General features: G+C 43.4%; 1 protein-coding gene across 2 annotated transcripts in view; it reads right to left on the minus strand.

Moving 5' to 3' along the window:
• Positions 1 to 12,712, minus strand: part of LOC311108454 (protein lin-9 homolog) — a 50,286-nt gene extending 37,574 nt beyond the window's left edge. The window contains exon 1 of one of the 2 annotated variants that reach the window (XM_084151079.1): positions 12,653 to 12,711. In XM_084151079.1, the coding sequence (XP_084007205.1) occupies positions 12,653 to 12,683 (31 nt within the window). In that variant the 5' untranslated portion in view covers positions 12,684 to 12,711. Of the gene's footprint in view, positions 1 to 12,652 lie in introns of both variants that reach the window. The other variant, XM_084151078.1, reaches the window with a different exon arrangement.
• Positions 12,713 to 21,590: the final 8,878 nt, after the last annotated feature.

Here is a 21,590-nt window from a genome sequence, read left to right on the forward strand (position 1 = left end):
CTGCGCTCTGTTCAAAATCCGTCCGCTCACGCTCCACGCTCGCTCCCGCTCCACTCCGCTCATATGCTCTGGTTCTGATATCCAGAAGCTCTGTTCGGTCATAAGAGACAGTGGCAGAAACATTAGGTACACAATAAGTTAAACAACGTAAAAAAAACAAAACAAAACACACGAAATAGCACAATTGGTTAAGAGCCCATAAAAACGGCAGCCATCTCCTCCGGCGCCATTATCCTACTATTAACCCAGCAGTGTTACAGTTCTTGACCCAAACCGAAGTGCCTGGCACCTACTACCATACCCCGTTCAAAGGCACTTAAATATTTTGTCTTGCCCATTCACCCTCTGAATGGCACACATACACAAGCCATGTCTCAATTGTCTCAAGGCTTAAAACTCCTCCCCTTCAACTACACTGATTGAAGTGGATTTAACAAGTGACATCAATGACGGATTATAGCTTTCACCTGGTCAGTCTATATGTCATGGAAAGAGCAGGTGTCCTTAATGTTTGAACACTCAGTGTATATACATATAAATGTATATAAAATATACAGAGTGTACAAAACATTCAGAACATCTGTTGGGCCCCAGTGTTGAGGATCAGCGTGGCGGAGGTGTTGCCCACCTTCACCATTTTCAAAATCGAATGATTTTCACAGTTTGGAAGTTTTTACAGAGTGATTGCTTGCGCTCAGGAAAAGAGAGATTACTGTCTATGTTATGAAATTATCAACTTTACCCGGTATATCTAAAAATGACGGTATACACTGATTGTTTAAAGCAAAATTACCAAAACTATTGCTGTTGGTGAACCTGAACAATCAAAATAAACTCTATTCTAAGCCCCGTTCAGCAGGTAGGCTATAGCCAGATGAGTTTTGTTTTCGGTAGCTTACTTTTACTCTGGTAAAACACAATTTTCAACAGCTCATAGACAACAATAACCTAGCAAATTACATAGGTTGTTACTCAACTAATAAAGCCTACCATCACGCAAAGCCATATTAGCATTTGAATGCTGAAGGTACCGCGCAAGATCAGGAAAAGCCACCTACCTCGCGTTGGTCAGCGCACAAAACTGGGATTATTTATCACACAGGGCTGCACACATATCACCTATAGATAATCTGTCAGGCAGAGAGATCTAGCAGCTCTCAAACAGCTGGTTGTTGCGTGAAGCAAAGACCGACAGCGGTAGGGGTAGGAAAGTTGTTCCATGTTATGATCAGTTGTGTAGTGCTATTTATATAGGCGAGGGAGCGCACATCATTTTTCAAATAAATAGTTTGTACCAACAGATTGGCCTATTGAATATTATAGCATAAAATGCAACCTCCAATTGCAACATCTGCCTATGACCACAGTAAAGAAAAAAGTATTTACCAGTTAAATGTAACTAATTGTAATCGAAAATGTAATACCCAAAAGTAATTATTTATCATGAGAGGGCAATAAACAATAACTAGTAATGCTGCATACGCCAAGAAACGTTAAATCTCACCTTTCTGGTAAGAATAGTTATAAATTGCTGAGGTATAGCCATTTGAGGACAAGCTCAAGTAAACAGTACAAATATGATAAAAATGAAATATTTTATATGAACCATTTCCTATTCAACAAAACTGTATGAATAATGCTTGAAATTACTTATTCTTTCTAAATATAGTATAATCAAATTATAAAATGTCTACGTAAAATATTTAACTTTCCTTATAACTGTAAAATACATATTTGTATGTTTAGTGTTAGAGAAAATTAGCATATTTTTTAAAGGTCTCTCTTGATCAAAATTTCTGCCGCTATTGCTGTGAACGTCTCACAGAGCTCTAGCTTGGGCGGATTAGAGCAGATGTTGTTAACAAACCATTAGCCGTTCTTGTATTTTGTGTCAATCACAGCATACATACTCACTAGTGGCGCTCGCTGTTGAGTTTTGGCTGCATAAGAAAAGAAATGCGACCATTCAGCTTCAGCTAATTATCCTAAAATCGTTAGAAATTGGGTGTTTTTGGTATAACAGTAACGTTACAAGTCTACCATGCTACTATATTTGGTTCTGTTATGTAAAATATTCATTCATCATTATGGTGATCTTGTGGGACATCGATTTAGCTTCAGAAATTATTTTCCAGAAATATTTTTTACCAGCTCTGTGTATTCTTAAATTGAAAAAAAAAAGTGAGGGAGTGCATCAGCAACACTACATCCCTGGTTATGATATCTACCAGTAAATGCTAAGGCAATAATGGCTATGCAAACCAGGTAAGTTCAAAGTCTTGATTGAATATTTGCAATGCACAATTGAGTCATGGAATAGCCAACCTTGAAAATCAGACATTTCCTATCTGGTCATTGAAGTTATGATAGCCAATTTAGAAGTTCTACTACTCCAATATAAATTGTGATTATTATGAGCAAGACAACATCGAATGTTGGCTCCACTTGGTTTGCCACACAAAGCATTCCATTACAATGGGAACCCAGTTTTTGGTCGCTTTCTCATTTTAAAAACATGATACATTAACTCCTCAATAACTATAAAACATCTCAAAATGGTGAGACTGCAGTAGCTACCATATGGATAGACTTCATTAGTATGTTAAAAATGCATTATTGTTAAAGTGGTAATGCATACTTTTTTTGCATACATTTTGGGGGGGAATTCTTTCTATAGGCTATTACAACAATTATATCAAATGTAGGTCCTTGAAAATTACAATTAAGTGGTGGAAAAAGTTGTTGAAAGTCCTTGAATTTGACTAGCCAATGTCTGTATGAACACAGTATAGCCTACATGCTCAGCCCGCAAACTAAAGATAAAAATCACCTGCTATTGAAATTATGCACGCTTCATTCACTTTCCGGCAACATTTTGACCCGGGCCAGTATTATTATTCTCTCATTCGGGCCAGTCAGTATCTTTCAGTTGGCACTAGCCCGGTGTGCCACTGGCTAATTTACCTGAATGTCGAGCCCTGCTGTGTGCAGTGTGCGTAGGGCCTATACGTCTACCACTGTGTACAGCCGTTAGCGATCCTTACGATAGCCTAACCCTTTTTGGGTAGATGGAAAGGCAATTAAAGGTATCAACAACAGAGCCTATGCCTACCTGGCAGAATCACGATTATTTGCATTAATCCAGCGGCCATTTGTTTTCAAAACTCCATCACAAGTGCGCTACAACACCACTAGCCAAACACAAAAAGTCTGGCTGGTGCACACCGGAATTAAAAGGGTAACTACCCCCCCAAAATAAAATAATATTAAATTATCCGTTTTTTCCCAGACCTCAATGTGGTTTAAGCATTGTTGTGCACTTAGAAAAACAACAAAATTGGATGTTCTATTAAAACAATTGTGATTGAGATCAAAAACCTGAAAAAATTATGTTATTTGTCACAACTAGTGTAGACTTTACTGTAAAATGCATGCTTACAAGCCCTTCTCAACAATGCAGAGTTAAAAAATTAAATAGTAACAAAAAGGAATAAAATACACAAGAATGGAGCTATTCAGAAAGTTCACACCCATTGACTTTCTCCACATTGTGTTGCTGATTGAATTAAAAAATATATATCAATTATGATGTGTCACTGGCCTACACACACACAATACCCCCATAATGTCAAAGTGTAATTATTTTTTTATACAAATGAATAAAAAATGTCTTGAGTCATTAAGTATTCAAACCCTTTCTTATGGCAAGCCTAAATACATTCTGGAGTAAAAATGTGCTTAACAAGTCACCTAATAAATTGCATGGACTCACTCTGTGTGCAATAATAGTGTTGAACATTGTTTTTTTAATGACTATCTAATTTCTGTACCCCACACATACAATTATCTGTAAGGTCCCTCAGTCGAGCAGTGAATTTCAAAACACAGATTCAACCAAAGACCAAGAAGGTTTTCCAATGCCTCGCAAAGAAGGGCATCTATTGATAGATTTAAAAAAAGAAAGAAAGCTGACATTGAATATCCCTTTGAGCATGGTGAATTAATTATAATTTGGATGGTGTATCAATACATCCAGTCACCACAAAGATACAGGCGTCCTTCCTAACTCAGTTGTCGGAAAGGAAGGAAATCGCTCAGGGATTTCTCCATGAGGCCAATAGTGACCTTAAAACAGTTGCTGAGTTTAATGTCTGATAGGAGAAAACTGAGGATGGATCAACAACATTGTAGTTACTCCACAATACTAACCTAAAATACGGAGTGAAAAGAAGGTGGCCTGTACAAAAAAAAAAAAAAAAAAAACATGCATCCTGTTTGCAACAAGGCACTAAAGTAATACTGTAAAAAATGTGGCAAAGCAATAACAAAGCTCCACAGTGGAGATTGAAGTATCTGTCCATAGGACCACTTTAAGCCGTACACTCCACAGAGCTGGGCGTTACGGAAGAGCGGCCAGAAAAAAAGCCATTGCTTAACGAAAAAGAATAAGCAAACATGTTTGGGAGACTCCCCAAACATATGGAAGGTAATCTGGTCAGATGAGACTAAAATTGAGCTTTTTGGCCATCAAGGAAAACGCTATATCTGGCGCAAACCCAACACCTCTCATTACCCCGAGAACACCATCCCCACAGTGAAGCATGGTGGTGGCTGGGTTTGGTCAGAATTGAAGGTATGATGGATGGTGCTAAATACAGGGAAGTTCTTGAGGGAAACCTGTTTCAGTCTTCCAGAGATGAGACTGGGAGGGAGGTTCACCTTTCAGCAGGACAATGACCCTAAGCATACTGCTAAAGCAACACTCGAGTGGTTTAAGGGGAAACAGTTAAATGTATGGGAATGGCCTAGTCATAGCCCAGACCTCAATCCAATTGAGAATCTGTGGTATGACTTAAAGATTGCTGTCCACCAGCGGAACCCATCCAACTTGTAGGAGCTAGAGCAGTTTTACCTTGAAGAATGGGCAAAAATCCCAGTGGCTAGATGTGCCAAGCTTATAGAGACATATCCCAAGAGACTTGCAGCTGTAATTGCTGCAAAAAGGTGGCTCTACAAAGTATTGACTTTGGGGGGGTGAATAGTTATGCACTCTCAAGTTCTGTTTTTGTCATCTTATTTCTTGTTTGTTTCACAATAAAAAATACTTGGCATCTTCAAAGTGGTAGGCATATTGTGTAAATCAAATGATACAAACCCCCCAAAAAATCCCTTTTAATTCCAGTTTGTAAGACAACAATATAGGAAAAATGCCAAGGGGGGGGTGAATACTTTCGCAAGCCACTGTAAATCTACATGAAAATCTATGGCAAGACCTGAAAATGAATCAACAACCAATTTGACAGAGCTTGAAGAATTTGGAAAATAATAAAATGGGCAAATGTTGCAAAATCCAGGTGTGTAAAGCGCCGAGTGCCATACCCAGAAAGACGCAACTGTAATCGCTGCCAAAAGGTGCTTCCACAAAGTATTAACTTAAGGGTGTGAATACTTACGTAAATTAGATATTTCTGTATTTCATTTTCAATAAATTTGCTAACAATTCCTAAAAACATGTTCTCACTTTGTCATTACGGGGTATTTTGTGTAGATGGGTGAGAAAAAAAATATTTCTACCATTTTGAATTGAGGCTGTAATAACAAAATGTGGAATAAGTCAAGAGGTATGAGTACTTTCTGAAGGCACTGTACAAGAAGTAGCAGTACCAGATCAGTGTGCAGAAGAATGAGGTATTTTAGGTAGATACAGTGCATTCATAAAGTTTCCAGATTATTACATTACAGCATTATTCTAAAATGGATTAAAATAAAAAATTATCCTAATCAATCTACACACAATACCCCATACCAACAAAACAAAGACAAATTTAGAAATACCTTATTCACACAAGTATTCAGACCTTTGCTATGCGACTCGAATTTGAGCTCAGGTGCATCCGGTTTCCATTGATTATCATTAAGATGTTTCTACAACTTGATTGGAGTCCGCCAGTGGTAAATTAAATTGATTGGACATGATTTGGAAAGGCATATGGTCAAGGTTGACAGTGCATATTAGAGCAAAAACAAAGCCACGAGTTCGAAGGAATTGTCCGTAGTGCTCCGAGACAGGATTGTGTCAAGGCACAGATCTGGGGAAGGGTACCAAAAAAGTTCTGCAGCATTGAAGGTCCCCAAGAACACAGTGGCCTCCATCATTCTTAAATGGAAGAAGTTTGGAACCACCAAGACTCTTCCTAGAGCTGGACACCTGGCCAAACTGAGCAATCAGGGGGAGAAGGGCCTTGGTCAGGGAGGTGACCAAGAACCCGATGGTCACACTGACAGAGCTCCAGACAACCATCTCTGCAGCACTCCACCAATCAGGCATTTATCGTAGAGTGTCCAGTTGGAAGTCACTTCCCAGTAAAACATGACAGCACGCATGGAGTTTGCCAAAAGGCATCTAAAAACGAACCCATGAGAAACAAGATTCTCTGGTCTGATGAAACCAAGACTGAACCATTTGTTTTTCAGTGACAGGGACTAGTCAGGATCGAGGGAAAGATTAACGGAGCAAAGTACAGAGAGATCCTTGATGAAAACCTAATCCAGAGCAAATGTTCATCTTCCAACAGGACAATGGCCCTAAGCACACAGCCAAGATAACACTTTGTGGCTTTGGGACAAGTCTCTGAATATCCTTGAGTACCCCTGCCAGAGCCCAGACTTAAACCCGATCTAGAAATCTCTGGAGAGACCTGAAAATAGCTGTGCAGCTACGCTCCCCATCCAACCTGACAGAGCTTGAGAGGATCTGCAGAAAAGAATGGGAGAAACTCCCAAAATAAATAATATGCCATTTAGCAGACGCTTTTATCCAAAGCGACTTACAGTCATGCGTGCATACATTATTTTATTTTTTTGTGTATGGGTGGTCCCGAGGATCGAACCCACTACCTTGGCGTTACAAGCGCCGTGCTCTACCAGCTGAGCTACAGAGGACCACAGGTGTGCCAAGATTTTAGCGTCATACCCAAGAAGCCTTGAGGCTGTAATGGCTGAAGAAAGGTGCTTCAACAAAGTACTGAGTAAAAGGTCTGAATACTTATGTAAATATGATATTTATATTTGTTGTTGTTGAGATTCTTCAAACTAGTCACCCTTTGCCTTGATGACAGCTTTGCACACTCTTGGCATTCTCTCAACCAGCTTCACAAGGTTGAATGTATTTCAAATAACAGGTGTGCCCTGTTAAAAGTTAATGCGTTTGAGACAATCAGTTGTGTTGTGACAAGGTAGGGGGGGTATACAGAAGATAGCCCTATATGGTAAAAGACCAAGTCCATATTAAGGCAAGAACTGCTCAAATAAGCAAAGAGAAATGACAGTCCATCATTACTTTAAGACATGAAGGTCAGTCAATCCGGAAAATGTCAAGAACTTTGAAAGTTTCTTCAAGTGCAGTTGCAAAAACCTTCAAGCGCTATGATGAAACTGGCTCTCGTGAGGACCGCCATAGGAAAGGAAGACCCAGAGTTACCTCTGCTGCAGAGGATAAGTTCATTAGAATTAACTGCACCTCAGATTGCAGCCCAAATAAATGCTTCAGAGTTCAAGTAACAGAAACATCTCAACATCAACTGTTCAGAGGCCACTGCGTGAATCTGGCCTTCATGGTCGAATTGCTGCAAAGAAACCACTACTAAATGACACCAATAAGAAGAAGAGACTTGCTTGGGCCAAGAAACACAAACAATGGACATTAGACCGGTGGAAATCTGTCCTTTGGTCTGATGAGTCCAAATTTGAGATTAGTGGTTCCAACTGACGTGTCTTTGTGAGACGCAGAGTAGGTGAACGGATGAACTCTGCATGTGTGGTTCCCACCGTGAAGCATGGAAGAGGTGGTGTGATGGTGCTTTGCTGCTGACACTGTCAGTGATTTATTTAGAATTCAAGGCACACTTAACCAGCATGGCTACCACAGAATTCTGCAGCGATAGTCCCTCTAAGTGCAAACCAGATGAAATGGCCTATCATTTATTTTCCCAACAGGACAATGACCCAACACACCTCCAGGTTGTGTAATGGCTATTTGACAAAGAAGGAGAGTGATGGAGTGCTGCATCAGATGACCTGGCCTCCACAATCACCCGACCTCAACCCAATTGAGATGGTTTGGGATGAGTTGGACCGCAGAGTGAAGGAAAAGCACCCAAGAAGTACTCAGCATGTGGGAACTCCTTCAAGACTGTTGGAAAAGCATTCCAGGTGAAGCTGGTTGAGAAAATGCCAAGAGTGTGCAAAGCTGTCATCAAGGCAAAGGGTGGCTATTTGAAGAATCTCAAACATAAAATACATTTTGATTTGTTTAACACTTTTTTGGTTACTACATGATTCCATATGTGTATTTAATAGTTTATGTCTTCACTATTATTCTACAATGTAGAAAATAGTCAAAATAAAGAAAAACCCTTGAATGAGTAGGTGTCCAAACTTTTGACTGGTACTGTACATCTTTTTAAAATATATTTTCCTTTGTTATTTTCCACTACCCTCAACCTCATCTATTTCTGATGTCCATGCAGTTTGATTTCTATTTGCCATATATTTTTAACTGTGCTGTTTCAAAGGTTCTGAACCTATATACATTTTACGGACACAGTATATTTTACATGAGTTATCTTATTAGTCCAACCCTTCAGCTGCATTCAACCCCTCCCACTTATCTCTTAACACCATCCATATTGGATTTCTATTTGCGAAATATTTTTCAACTGTGCAGTGATGTTCCACAAAAGTTCTGATCCTTTCTTTTCTCACAGTTTCTACAGATTGTAAATTAAAGAAACAGTTTTGCTAAAAGTATTATTATATTATTGATCGATTGACTATGACTTTTCAGATCACCCAGTAATGCTATCTGCAGAGTTACCTCCAGGTAAATGTTGCAATTCTTCAGCCATTACTGGACCTGATTATTTGCACCCCAGTATCTCTATTTGCACATCATCTTTTGCACATCTATCATTCCAGTGTTAATACGAAATTGTAACTATTTTGCACTATGGCCTATTTTATTGCCTTACCTCCATAACTTACTACATTCGCACACACTGTATATATATTTTCTGTTGTATTTTTTACTTTGTTTTGTTTACCCAATACGTAACTCTGTGTTGTTGTTTTTATCGCACTGCTTTGCTTTATCTTGGCCAGGTCGCAGTTGTAAATGAGAACTTGTTCTCAACTGGCTTACCTGGTTAAATAAAAAATAAATAAAATAAATGCTGCAAGGAGGCATGAGGACTGCAGATGTGGCCAGGGCAATAAATTGCAATGTCCGTACTGTGAGACGCCTAAGACAGCGCTACAGGGAGACAGGACGGACAGCTGATCGTCCTCGCAGTGGCAGACCATGTGTAACAACACCTGCACAGGCTCGGTACATCCGAACATCACACCTGCGGGACAGCTACAGGATGGCAACAACAACTGCCTGAGTTACACCAGGAAAGCACAATCCCTCCATCAGTGCTCAGACTGTCCGCAATAGGCTGAGAGAGGCTGGACTGAGGGCTTGTAGGCCTGTTGTAAGGCAGGTCCTCACCAGACATCACCGGCAATAACGTCGCCTATTGGCACAAACCCACCATTGCTGGACCAGACAAGACTGGCAAAAAGTACTCTTCACTGACGAGTCACGGTTTTGTCTCACCTGGGGTGAAGGTCAGATTTGCGTTTATCGTTGAAGGAATGAGCATTACGCCTGTACTCTGGAGCGGGATCGATTTGGAGGTGGAGGGTCCGTCATGGTCTGGGGCGGTGTGTCACAGCATCATCGGACTGAGCTTGTCATCATTGAAGGCAATCTCAACGCTGTGCGTTACAGGGAAGACATCCTCCTCCCTCATGTGGTACCCTTCCTGCAGGCTCATCCTGACATGACCCTCCAAAATGACAATTCCACCAGCCATACTGCTCGTTCTGTGCGTGATTTCCTGCAAGACAGGAATGTCAGTGTTCTGCCATGGCCAGCGAAGAGCCCTGATCTCAATCCCATTGAGCACGTCTGGGACCTGCTGGATCGGAGGGTGAGGGCTAGGGCCATTCCCCCCAGAAATGTCTGGGAACTTGCAGGTGCCTTGGTGGAAGACTGGGGTAACATCTCACAGCAAGAACTGGCAAATCTGGTGCAGTCCATGAGGAGGAGATGAACTGCAGTACTTAATGCAGCTGGTGGCCACACCAGATACTGACTGTTACTTTTGATTTTGACCCCCCCCCACTTGTTCATATTTGTCTTAGTTGTTGAATCTTGTTATGTTCATACAAATATTTACACTTGTTAAAGTTTGCTGAAAACAAACGCAGTTGACAGTGAGAGGACGTTTCTTTTATTGCTGAGTTTATATATGGACACTACCAAAATAGATTATCTAATGACTCCGTCTCTTTGCAGCAAAATCTGCAGAGCTGGGAAGGTTGTATCCCCATATATATATATATATATATATATATATATATATATGCAAGAATTGTGTATAATAATGAAAAATTATAGGTATTGAATACAGCGTTGTTTTGCGTATCAGTTCATAAACCATGTGCCATGGAATCGGTACATCAAAAATCTCTTCACAACTATTTTGCAATCTATATGGCACAGCTGTAAAATGTTTGGTCCTTAAATGAAACTGGTATACTTTTTTATTGATCACAATTTTATTTAACCAATTTTGGTCTTTAATGCAGGGCCAACAGACAAGTTCCTTACTTTTTCCCCCATTTCACTAACAATTAAATCCAGGTTTCTGATGTTACCCCTCTCCCTAAATCAAAATCTAATATGGATGGCAATGTTTTGTTCTGGCATTGCGCGCACACGTTTCTGCTACTTCCCGTCTGGGGCAGCATGCTGCCCATTTAGACAAACAGGTGTGAAACAGACACGTGTATGCGCAAAGTAGAGCTGGGGAATATGGACAAAAAATCCACATCACAATAAATTGACTGAATTATCAAAATAACGATAAATTGAAGGATTTTATAGCATTAATGTGCAGTTACTTTTTTATTACTACTACTTTGAATGTTGTGGCTATCAATTGTCCCGTTCGCAATAGCCCATATTAGCAGGCTTTTTCATTTCAAACATAAAACTGCAATACGTAACTTTTTGGGCGACCTGAACAAATTCAAATCGAAATGTGAGTTATAGTTCTGTCATTCTTATTACAAGAAAGTCTAAGAAGCGGTAGATCTGTTCTGTCTATGTGCGCTATTATTCACTACGCACAGCAGTGTTCTAGAATATTGTACCATTGCCTTTCATACTTTTCGAATTCTCAGCACAGCTCAAGGACTTTCTCCAACTGTCAACACATTCAAATGAATAGGTTGAGATTTGCGGGGAGGTGCGTGTATGGTGGTCTCAGAGCTGCGTAGCTATGTCACAATGGGACGTCGGAGTCAGCGTCTGTGGACTATGATGACTATGATTTTGTTGTGACAAAAAAATGCTTATTGGAGAGAATGTACTCTTTATTAACCCAAGTAAGGGTCAATTATTGAGAAAGGCTACCTTGAACAGACAAAGGTAGATACACAGATGGAAAGAATTGCAGGTCATCTGATAGATTGTAGAGAGTTAAATTATAATATGTTTGTTAAAGAGGAATCTGCAGTTGCTACATCAATTTTAGGGACTTAATTATATTTACCCATCAATTCTTTAATATAACTCATAAATGCCTCATGAGCTGTCTTACCCCATCAGAACCAAAAATATTTGCTTGTTTTAACGCAACATTTGTAAACATTGTAAATGTACAAAACAAAAACAAAAATGTATTACCCCAGTCAAAATTATAATTTTTATATCATGGATGGTCAGTCCTTGCATCCATAGCTAGCTCGGTCTATGAATTTGAAAGTTGATACAGTTGTCCAGCCCCATCCCTCAGCTTTTTACCGAACAGGGGAAGGGAATTCGCTTTGTTATTGTTCAACTGCAGATTTCCCGTTTAAATAATACCTAGGAAACTGCCAGTTATTGTGGCTAGGACAGGTTCCCAGAAAAATATGTCAGAGGACAGCAAGCCAACACAGTATGACGCTTCACATCACCCACTAGACAGCTGTTCTGTCAGTGTCTTGTCAGATAAGACTGCTGAATAGGCGGTTTGTTTTTAGATGATAGCAGCAACAAACCTAAGTATATATTTTAGAGAACAGTGGATAATGTAAGCAACTAGCTAACAGTTAGCTAAATGTGTTATCACAACAGAAAGTTATACCTAATCATGGTTAGGTAATTATTCTCCCATAAACCTAGAGTTAGTTACACCCTTGGCTCAAAAATGTGAGTGGATAAAAAGATTCAGAAATTAACAAAACTCAGCTAACCCACGTTAGCTAGCTAAGTCTTTAGCTAACGGACTACAAGGTTGCTATCATTTAGCTAGCCATTACGACCATCGCCTAATTATGTTTAGTGTAGCTAGCTAGCCAGCTTGCTAACAAGCGTTAGCTCTCTAGCTAGCTTTTGAGTCTAGAAATCGGGAGTTTACAAACGCTTCAGGAAAAAAGTGCGACTAGTATTCAGTGAATAATTGTCATAATGGTAACATATAAGGTTTTAAACTGCACATCACCTCATATAATGGTATTGGTAGTTTAAAAGTGTTGTCAAATTCGTGTTATTACTTACTCTCGTATAACAGCTGGTCCATCTCCGCCATCTTGAATTAGCCGCGCCGCTTTTTGAAAGACGTATTGTCAAGATGCATTCTGGGACAGAGTGTGTCTGGAGCATACAAATAACTCAGTGGTCATCTTTATAATAAGCCAGTACATGATTATTTTCAGGTAAATCGTTGATGGAAAGGGATGTTCAAATTGCGTTACAATGAAATGAATGTATTTATCTATAGTTCTATAGATCTTTCAGCAGACTGGCACAGACCTCAAACGTCCTGTCTGAAGGAGAAAACAAAATTACTCCATAGATCCCTGTTGTATAATTTATCCAGACAAGTAACACAAAAATACATTGAGAGTGCTGTATAAATTGCCTGACCATGCAGAAGCTCATCAACAGGTACCAAGAAGATACCCCCAAATGACAGACATGCAGTAACAGGAGATACCCCCAAATGGAGATACCCCCAAATGAGATACCCCCAAATGACAGACATGCAGTAAGTGGGCCAACTGGTTTGACAAATTAGGTCACAACATGAATTCTCCAGACATACTGTACATGTAACCCCAGAGGTTATCATTAAGTAAGTAATGACAAGACTGATAGAACATCAACAATCTCTCCAAGTAAATCATTTATTTTGCTGCGGTTTGCTGTCAGCCCAAACCAATACCTTTACCTTGTCAATATATTCTGACCAGAATGGAATGGACTGGAAGGGTGAAGAGAAATGACTCATTGGAAAACATCTCATTATATCCGTTGAAACCAACCATAGATGCCAAATTGCACTGTTTTTAAGAGTATATTAAAAATAACAGAGCATTGCTTTTACCTCAAATACTTCCTAGGACTATGGGTTACACAAGTACAATTTTACAGACAAGTGTTGGTTATCTTATTTTTTTCGAATGAGAAAAACAGGTGCCTCAATTCAGCCATTCTGATTGGCGTACTCTGACCTCTTGATCCACAGTCTTAGTAACCAATGGTAACCTAGTAAAGTCTGAAACAGGTACGTACTGAGTTGCATAAAACCAAGGCCAATACATCAATCCTATTTATGGTTATCCGCTATTGCAATAAGCCATGTGTATAGTGGCAAGGATTTTAAACTACTGAATGAAAACATTACATGGTGTTACGCTGAGAAGGTGGTAAAGCGGGACAAAGATGTCCGGGGCCAAAGATGTCCTCTGTTGTGTGGTGGGGGCTGGAAACGGTGGGGTTGAGACATGGTCGCCTGGATCTTTTTGGAGGGGTGGTGGGCTACTACGGCCCCCTTTACCACAGGGACGTCTGGTAGTTGAACTTGATCTTCAGCAGGTACTTCAGGTTCACCTGTGCCACGTCATTACATTTACATTTTACGTCATACAATGTATCTGGAGGAGGGGAGGTTAAGGGAAACAGGGACTAGGGCAAGGGGGGGGGGGGGCAAAGTACGGCCCGCGGGCACTTCAATCCGGGCCGCGATACATTTTTTAAATGTATTAAATATATTTGAGTTACAATTTCTGGCCTAAAATTACTCAATCCATGATATACAAACAACCTCCAATAGATGGCGCTGTAGCCTGGCAGCGAGCTCTGTATTTGGGCCTACAGTCAGATTCAGAATGCGCTGTCGTCATAGCCACTTTTGACGTGAAAAATGAGTGCTGCGAAAATTAGAAAAGTGGACTCTGAATGTCGTGTGTTTAAAGAAGAATGGACAGCAAAATACTTTTTTACTAATATTTGACATAAGGCCTGATATGCCGAGAAAGTGTTGCCGTTTTTAAGGAATATAATCTCAATCGTCATTTTTCAAGCAAGCATGCTAAAAGTGTGTTAAAGCTGGAAAACATGTTATCAAAGTGGTTGTAAAACTTGTCAACTTTATATGGGCAAGGGGGCTTAACCATTGCAGTTCATTCAGCTGCTCAATGACACAGAGGCAGAGCACCAGGACTTGTTGTACCATTCAAATGTGCGCTGGCTAAGCCTGGGAAAAGTATTTTGCATCTGTGGGAACTGAGAGGGGAGATAGGTATGTTCCTTGATATGGTTGGTAAAGCTGATGACTTCTCTGAGTTTAAAGACACAGACTGTCTGGGCGACTTTGCTTTCGGTGTGGACATATTGGGGCATCTGAATGATCTAAATGTGAAACTGCAGGGAAATTGTGTTTTTGTGCATGAACTGTATTCCAATGTGAAAGCATTCAAGAACAAACTTATGTTGTTCTCCAGACAAATGAGCAGCCGGTCTCTTGCTCATTTTCCGATACTGGTCGCGCCCACATCGCAGTGCTGCACTGACCCATACAGTAGCACTTTGATCGACCTGCATGCTGAGTTTTCCCGCCCCTTCTCAAACTTCACCAAGATTGAGACTGAGCTGGAGCTTGTATCATGCCCCCTTTCTTTCGACAGTGAGAAAGCACCACCAGACACACAATTGGAGCTCATCGACATCCAATGTGACAGTGCTTTAAAGGAGAAGTACAAAACAGCAACAATAGACCAGTTCTATGGCTCACTGAATGAAACAACGTTTCCAAACATTAAAAAGCACGCCCAAAGGTTGCTTGTTTTATTTGGGTCAACATGTGTGAACAAACGTTCTCAGTCATGAATTACAACAAATCCCCTCACAGGTCACAGCTGTTCTGAGAATCTCTACATCAAAGATGACACCAGACTTTGATGCCCTTGCCAAGAGAGGTGACCAGACCCATTGTTCACATTAAGACTCGAATAACCATGACTGGGGTAGGCAAGGATTATGCTTTTTCATGGTGATGGTTATGCAGTGAGAATTATCCAGCAATGCACTTGGATACAGGTAATAACTAATCAGTCATATTTGGGCTGAGGTGATTGGATAACTGTAAATATGTCTCACAACGGAGATGAGAATTGTTCCTTCATATGCTTTCAAAAACAGACCATTCCAAAGTAAACGGATGCTCTTACCATATGTTCCACTCAAATGTGAGAATATATATATTTTTCTGCTGTTACATGTCTCCAGTCATATAATATATACAGTGGGGAGAACAAGTATTTGATACACTGCCGATTTTGCAGGTTTTCCTACTTACAAAGCATGTAGAGGTCTGTAATTTTTATCATAGGTACACTTCAACTGTGAGAGACGGAATCTAAAACAAAAATACAGAAAATCACATTGTATGATTTTTAAGTAATTAATTTGCATGTTATTGCATGACATAGGTATTTGATCACCTACCAACCAGTAAGAATTCCGGCTCTCACAGACCTGTTAATTTTTCTTTAAGAAGCCCTCCTGTTCTCCACTCATTACCTGTATTAACTGCACCTGTTTGAACTCGTTACCTGTATAAAAGACACCTGTCTACACACTAAATCAAACAGACTCCAACCTCTCCACAATGGCCAAGACCAGAGAGCTGTGTAAGGACATCAGGGATAAAATTGTAGACCTGCACAAGGCTGGGATGGGCTACAAGACCATCACCAAGCAGCTTGGTGAGAAGGTGACAACAGTTAGTGCGATTATTCGCAAATGGAAGAAACACAAAAGAACTGTCAGTCTCCCTCGGCCTGGGGCTCCATGCAAGATCTCACCTCGTGGAGTTGCAATGATCATGAGAACGGTGAGGAATCAGCCCAGAACTACACGGGAGTCAATGATCTCAAGGCAGCTGGGACCATAGTCACCAAGAAAACAATTGGTAACACACTACGCCGTGAAGGACTGAAATCCTGCAGCGCCCGCAAGGTCCCCCTGCTCAAGAAAGCACATATACAGGGCCGTCTGAAGTTTGCCAATGAACATCTGAATGATTCAGAGGAGAACTGGGTGAAAGTGTTGTGGTCAGATGAGACCAAAATTGAGCTCTTTGGCATCAACTTAACTCGCCGTGTTTGGAGGAGGAGGAATGCTGCCTATGACCCCGAGAACACCATCCCCACCGTCAAACATGTAGTTAGAAACATTATGCTTTGGGGGTGTTTTTCTGCTAAGGGGACAAGACAACTTCACCGCATCAAAGGGACGATGGACGGGGCAATGTACCGTCAAATCTTGGGTGAGAACCTCCTTCCCTCAGCCAGGGCATTGAAAATGGGTCGTGAATGGGTATTCCAGCATGACAATGACCCAAAACACACAGCCAAGGCAACAAAGGAGTGGCTCAAGAAGAAGCACATTAAGGTCCTGGAGTGGCCTAGCCAGTCTCCAGACCTCAATGCCACAGAAAATCTGTGGAGGGAGCTGAAGGTTTGAGTTGACAAACATCAGCCTCGAAACCTTAATGACTTGGAGAAGATCTGCAAAGAGATGTGTGCAAACCTGGTGGCCAACTACAAGAAACATATGACCTCTGTGATTGCCAACAAGGGTTTTGCCACCAAGTACTAAGTCATGTTTTGCAGAGGGGTCAAATACTTATTTCCTTCATTAAAATGCAAATCAATTTATAACATTTTTTACATGCGTTTTTCTGGATTTTGTTGTTGTTATTCTGTCTCTCACTGTTCAAATAAACCTACCATTAAAATTATAGACTGATCATTTCTTTGTCAGTGGGCAAACGTACAAAATCAGCAGGGGATCAAATACTTTTTTCCCTCACTGTAGTTAGTATGCCAAAAGTTCCCGGATGTCGTACTAAATTGGCCAAAATACGAAGTATACAAGCAGTGGACACTATTTCCGTGCTTTTAGGGTCCATACTGCAATTCTTCAGAAAGTGGGAGTGGGTTCACAACATTTTCAGATTTGAAGAAAATGGGGGAAAATTGTCACGCCCTGGCTCTGGGGACTCTGAAATGTTGAGCCAGGGTGTGGATTTTCTATGTTTAGTTTCACGGGGTAGCTTCTATGTTGTGTTTTCTATGTTTTGTTCTAGATCATATAGATCTATGTTGGTCAGGGTGGTTCCCAATCAGAGGCAGCTGTTGCTCGTTGTCTCTGATTGGGAGCCATACTTAGGTAGGCTGTTTTCAGCTATTCTTTGTGGGATCTTGTTCTGATTTGGTTTGTGTTATACCGTAGACGTCACGTTATCGTTGTTGTTTTGATCGTGTGATCATTCTAAATAAATAATATGTTCACCTTCAACGCTGCGCCTTGGTCCTCATCTCTGTTTGACGATCGTGACAGAAGATCCCACCTCGACTGGATCAAGCAGCGTGACGAGGAGAGAGGATGGACGTGGGAGGAGATGAGTACGAGTCTGGCAAGAGGGATGGAGGCCTTGGCCACGGGTAGGAGTGAAGCCCATACATTTTTTAGGGGGGGGCTAACGCCGTGGACGACGGGGCAGCAGGAGGACGCCAGGTTACGGGAGTCACTGGTCACCAGGGGGAAGGAGGTTGTAGAGGCACGGCGAGAGGTTCTGGCGTGTGTTGCCAGTCCGGTCCGGCCTGTTCCTGATCCCCACATAGGGCCAGTGGTGTGTGTTCCCAGTACGGTCCGGCCTGTTCCTGCCACTCGCACCAAGTCTACGGTGCGCGTCGCCAGCCCAGTCCGGCCCATTCCTGCTCCCCGCACCAAGCCAGGGGTGCGCTTCGACAGCCCGGCTCGGCCCGTTCCTGCTCCCCGCACCAAGTCAGGGGTGCGCTTCGACAGCCCGGCTCGGCCCGTTCCTGCTCCCCGCACCAAGTCAGTGGTGCGCTTCGTCAGCCCGGCTCGGCCCGTTCCTGCTCCCCGCACCAAGTCAGTGGTGCGCTTCGTCAGCCCGGCTCGGCCCGTTCCTGCTCCCCGCACCAAGTCAGGGGTGCGCTTCGACAGCCCGGCTCGGCCCGCTCCTGCTCCCCACACCAAGCCAGTGGTGTGCGTCGTCAGTCCGGCACGGCCCGTGCCTGTTCCCCGCACCAAGTCAGGGGTGCGCTTCGACAGCCCGGCCCGGCCCGCTCCTGCTCCCCACACCAAGCCAGTGGTGTGCGTCGTCAGTCCGGCACGGCCCGTGCCTGTTCCACCGGTGGCTGGTCCGGCACCGGTCAGATGCTTCACGTCGGAGCTAGAGCAATCCGCTCCACCAGTGTTCAGTCCAGCTCCGGCCAGCAGGGCCAGACCGGACCAGGGGTACTGTGGGGGGTTAGAGAGGGAGTGGGGATCATGCCCAGAGCCGGATCCGCCGCCAAGGCGGAGTGCCCACCCGGTCCCTCCCCTGTGGTGTTCTGTTGGCGCGGTCGGAGTCCGCGCCTTTGGGGGGGGGGGTACTGTCACGCCCTGGCTCTGGGGACTCTGAAATGTTGAGCCAGGGTGTGGATTTTCTATGTTTAGTTTCACGGGGTAGCTTCTATGTTGTGTTTTCTATGTTTTGTTCTAGCTCATATAGATCTATGTTGGTCAGGGTGGTTCCCAATCAGAGGCAGCTGTTGCTCGTTGTCTCTGATTGGGAGCCATACTTAGGTAGGCTGTTTTCAGCTATTCTTTGTGGGATCTTGTTCTGATTTGGTTTGTGTTATACCGTAGACGTCACGTTATCGTTGTTGTTTTGATCGTGTGATCATTCTAAATAAATAATATGTTACATTTACATTTACATTTTAGTCATTTAGCAGACGCTCTTATCCAGAGCGACTTACAGGAGCAATTAGGGTTAAGTGCCTTGCTCAAGGGCACATTAACGTCATTTAGCAGACGCTCTTAGCCAGAGCGACTCACAAATTGGTGCGTTTACCCTATAGCCAGTGGGATAACCACTTTACAATTTGGGGGGGGGGGGGGGTTAGAAGGATTACTTTATCCTATCCCAGGTATTCCTTAAAGAGGTGGGGTTTCAAATGTCTCCGGAAGGTGGTGAGTGACTCCGCTGTCCTGGCGTCGTGAGGGAGCTTGTTCCACCATTGGGGTGCCAGAGCAGCGAACAGTTTTGCCTGGGCTGAGCGGGAACTATGCTTCCGCAGAGGAAGGGGAGCCAGCAGGCCAGAGGTGGATGAACGCAATGCCCTCGTTTGGGTGTAGGGACTGATCAGAGCCTGAAGGTACAGAGGTGCCGTTCCCCTCACTGCTCCATAGGCAAGCACCATGGTCTTGTAGCGGATGCGAGCTTCAACTGGAAGCCAGTGGAGTGTGCGGAGGAGGGGGGTGACGTGAGAGAACTTGGGAAGGTTGAACACCAGACGGGCTGCGGCATTCTGGATGAGTTGTAGGGGTTTAATGGCACAGGCAGGGAGGCCAGCCAACAGCGAGTTGCAATAGTCCAGACGGGAGATGACAAGTGCCTGGATTAGGACCTGTGCCGCTTCCTGTGTAAGGCAGGGTCGTACTCTCCGAATGTTGTAGAGCATGAACCTGCAGGATCGGGTCACCGCCTTGATGTTGGCGGAGAACGACAGGGTGTTGTCCAGGGTCACGCCTAGGCTCTTCGCACTCTGGGAGGAGGACACAGCGGAGTTGTCAACCGTGATGGCGAGATCATGGAATGGGCAGTCCTTCCCCGGGAGGAAGAGCAGCTCCGTCTTGCCAGGGTTCAGCTTGAGGTGGTGATCCGTCATCCATACTGATATGTCTGCCAGACATGCAGAGATGCGATTCGCCACCTGGTTATCAGAAGGGGGAAAGGAGAAGATTAGTTGTGTATCGTCAGCGTAGCAATGATATGAAAGGCCATGTGAGGATATGACAGAGCCAAGTGACTTGGTGTATAGGGAGAAAAGGAGAGGGCCTAGAACTGAGCCCTGGGGGACACCAGTGGTGAGAGCACGTGGTGCGGAGACAGCTTCTCGCCACGCCACTTGGTAGGAGCGACCGGTCAGGTAGGACGCAATCCAGGAGTGAGCCGCGCCGGAGATGCCCAGCTCGGAGAGGGTGGAGAGGAGGATCTGATGGTTCACAGTATCAAAGGCAGCAGACAGGTCTAGAAGGACAAGAGCAGAGGAGAGAGAGTTAGCTTTAGCAGTGCGGAGAGTCTCCGTGACACAGAGAAGAGCAGTCTCAGTTGAATGACCAGTCCTGAAACCTGATTGGTTTGGATCAAGAAGGTCATTCTGAGAGAGATAGCAAGAGAGTTGGCTAAAGACGGCACGCTCAATAGTTTTGGAAAGAAAAGAAAGAAGGGATACTGGTCTGTAGTTGTTGACATCAGTGGGGTCGAGTGTTGGTTTTTTGAGAAGGGGAGCAACTCTCGCTCTCTTGAAGACGGAAGGGACATGGCCAGCGGTCAAGGATGAGTTGATCAGCGAGGTGAGGTAGGGGAGAAGGTCACCGGAGATGGTCTGGAGAAGGGAGGAGGGGATGGGGTCAAGCGGGCAGGTTGTTGGGCGGCCTGCAGTCACAAGTCGCAGGATTTTATCTGGAGAGAGAGGGTAGAAAGAAGTCAAAGCATAGGGTAGGGCAGTGTGAGCAGGACCAGCAGTGTCATTAGACTTAACAAACGAGGATCGGATGTCGTCAACCTTCTTTTCAAAGTGGTTGACGAAGTCATCCACAGAGAGAGAGGAGGGGGGGGGGGGGGGGGGGGGGGATTCAGGAGGGAGGAAAATGTGGCAAAGAGCTTCCTAGGGTTAGAGGCAGATGCTTGGAATTTAGAGTGGTAGAAGGTGGCTTTAGCAGCAGAAACAGATGAAGAAAATGTAGAGAGGAGGGAGTGAAAAGATGCCAGGTCGGCAGGGAGTTTAGTTTTCTTCCATTTCCGCTCCGCTGCCCGGAGCTCTGTTCTGTGAGCTCGCAATGAGTCATCAAGCCACGGAGCTGGAGGGGAGGACCGAGCCGGCCGGGAGGATAGGGGACACAGAGAGTCAAAGGATGCAGAAAGGGAGGAGAGGAGGGTTGAGGAGGCAGAATCAGGAGATTGGAGGGAGAAGGATTGAGCAGAGGGAAGAGATGATAGGATGGAAGAGGAGAGAGTAGTGGGAGAGAGAGAGCGAAGGTTGCGGCGGCGCATTACCATCTGTGTAGGGGCAGAGTGAGTAGTGTGGGAGGAGAGCGAGAGAGAAAAGGAAACAAAGTAGTGGTCGGAGAC

The sequence above is a fragment of the Coregonus lavaretus genome (genome assembly GCF_964263955.1).
Source record: "Coregonus lavaretus genome assembly, chromosome: 33".
NCBI classification, from domain to species: domain Eukaryota; kingdom Metazoa; phylum Chordata; class Actinopteri; order Salmoniformes; family Salmonidae; genus Coregonus; species Coregonus lavaretus.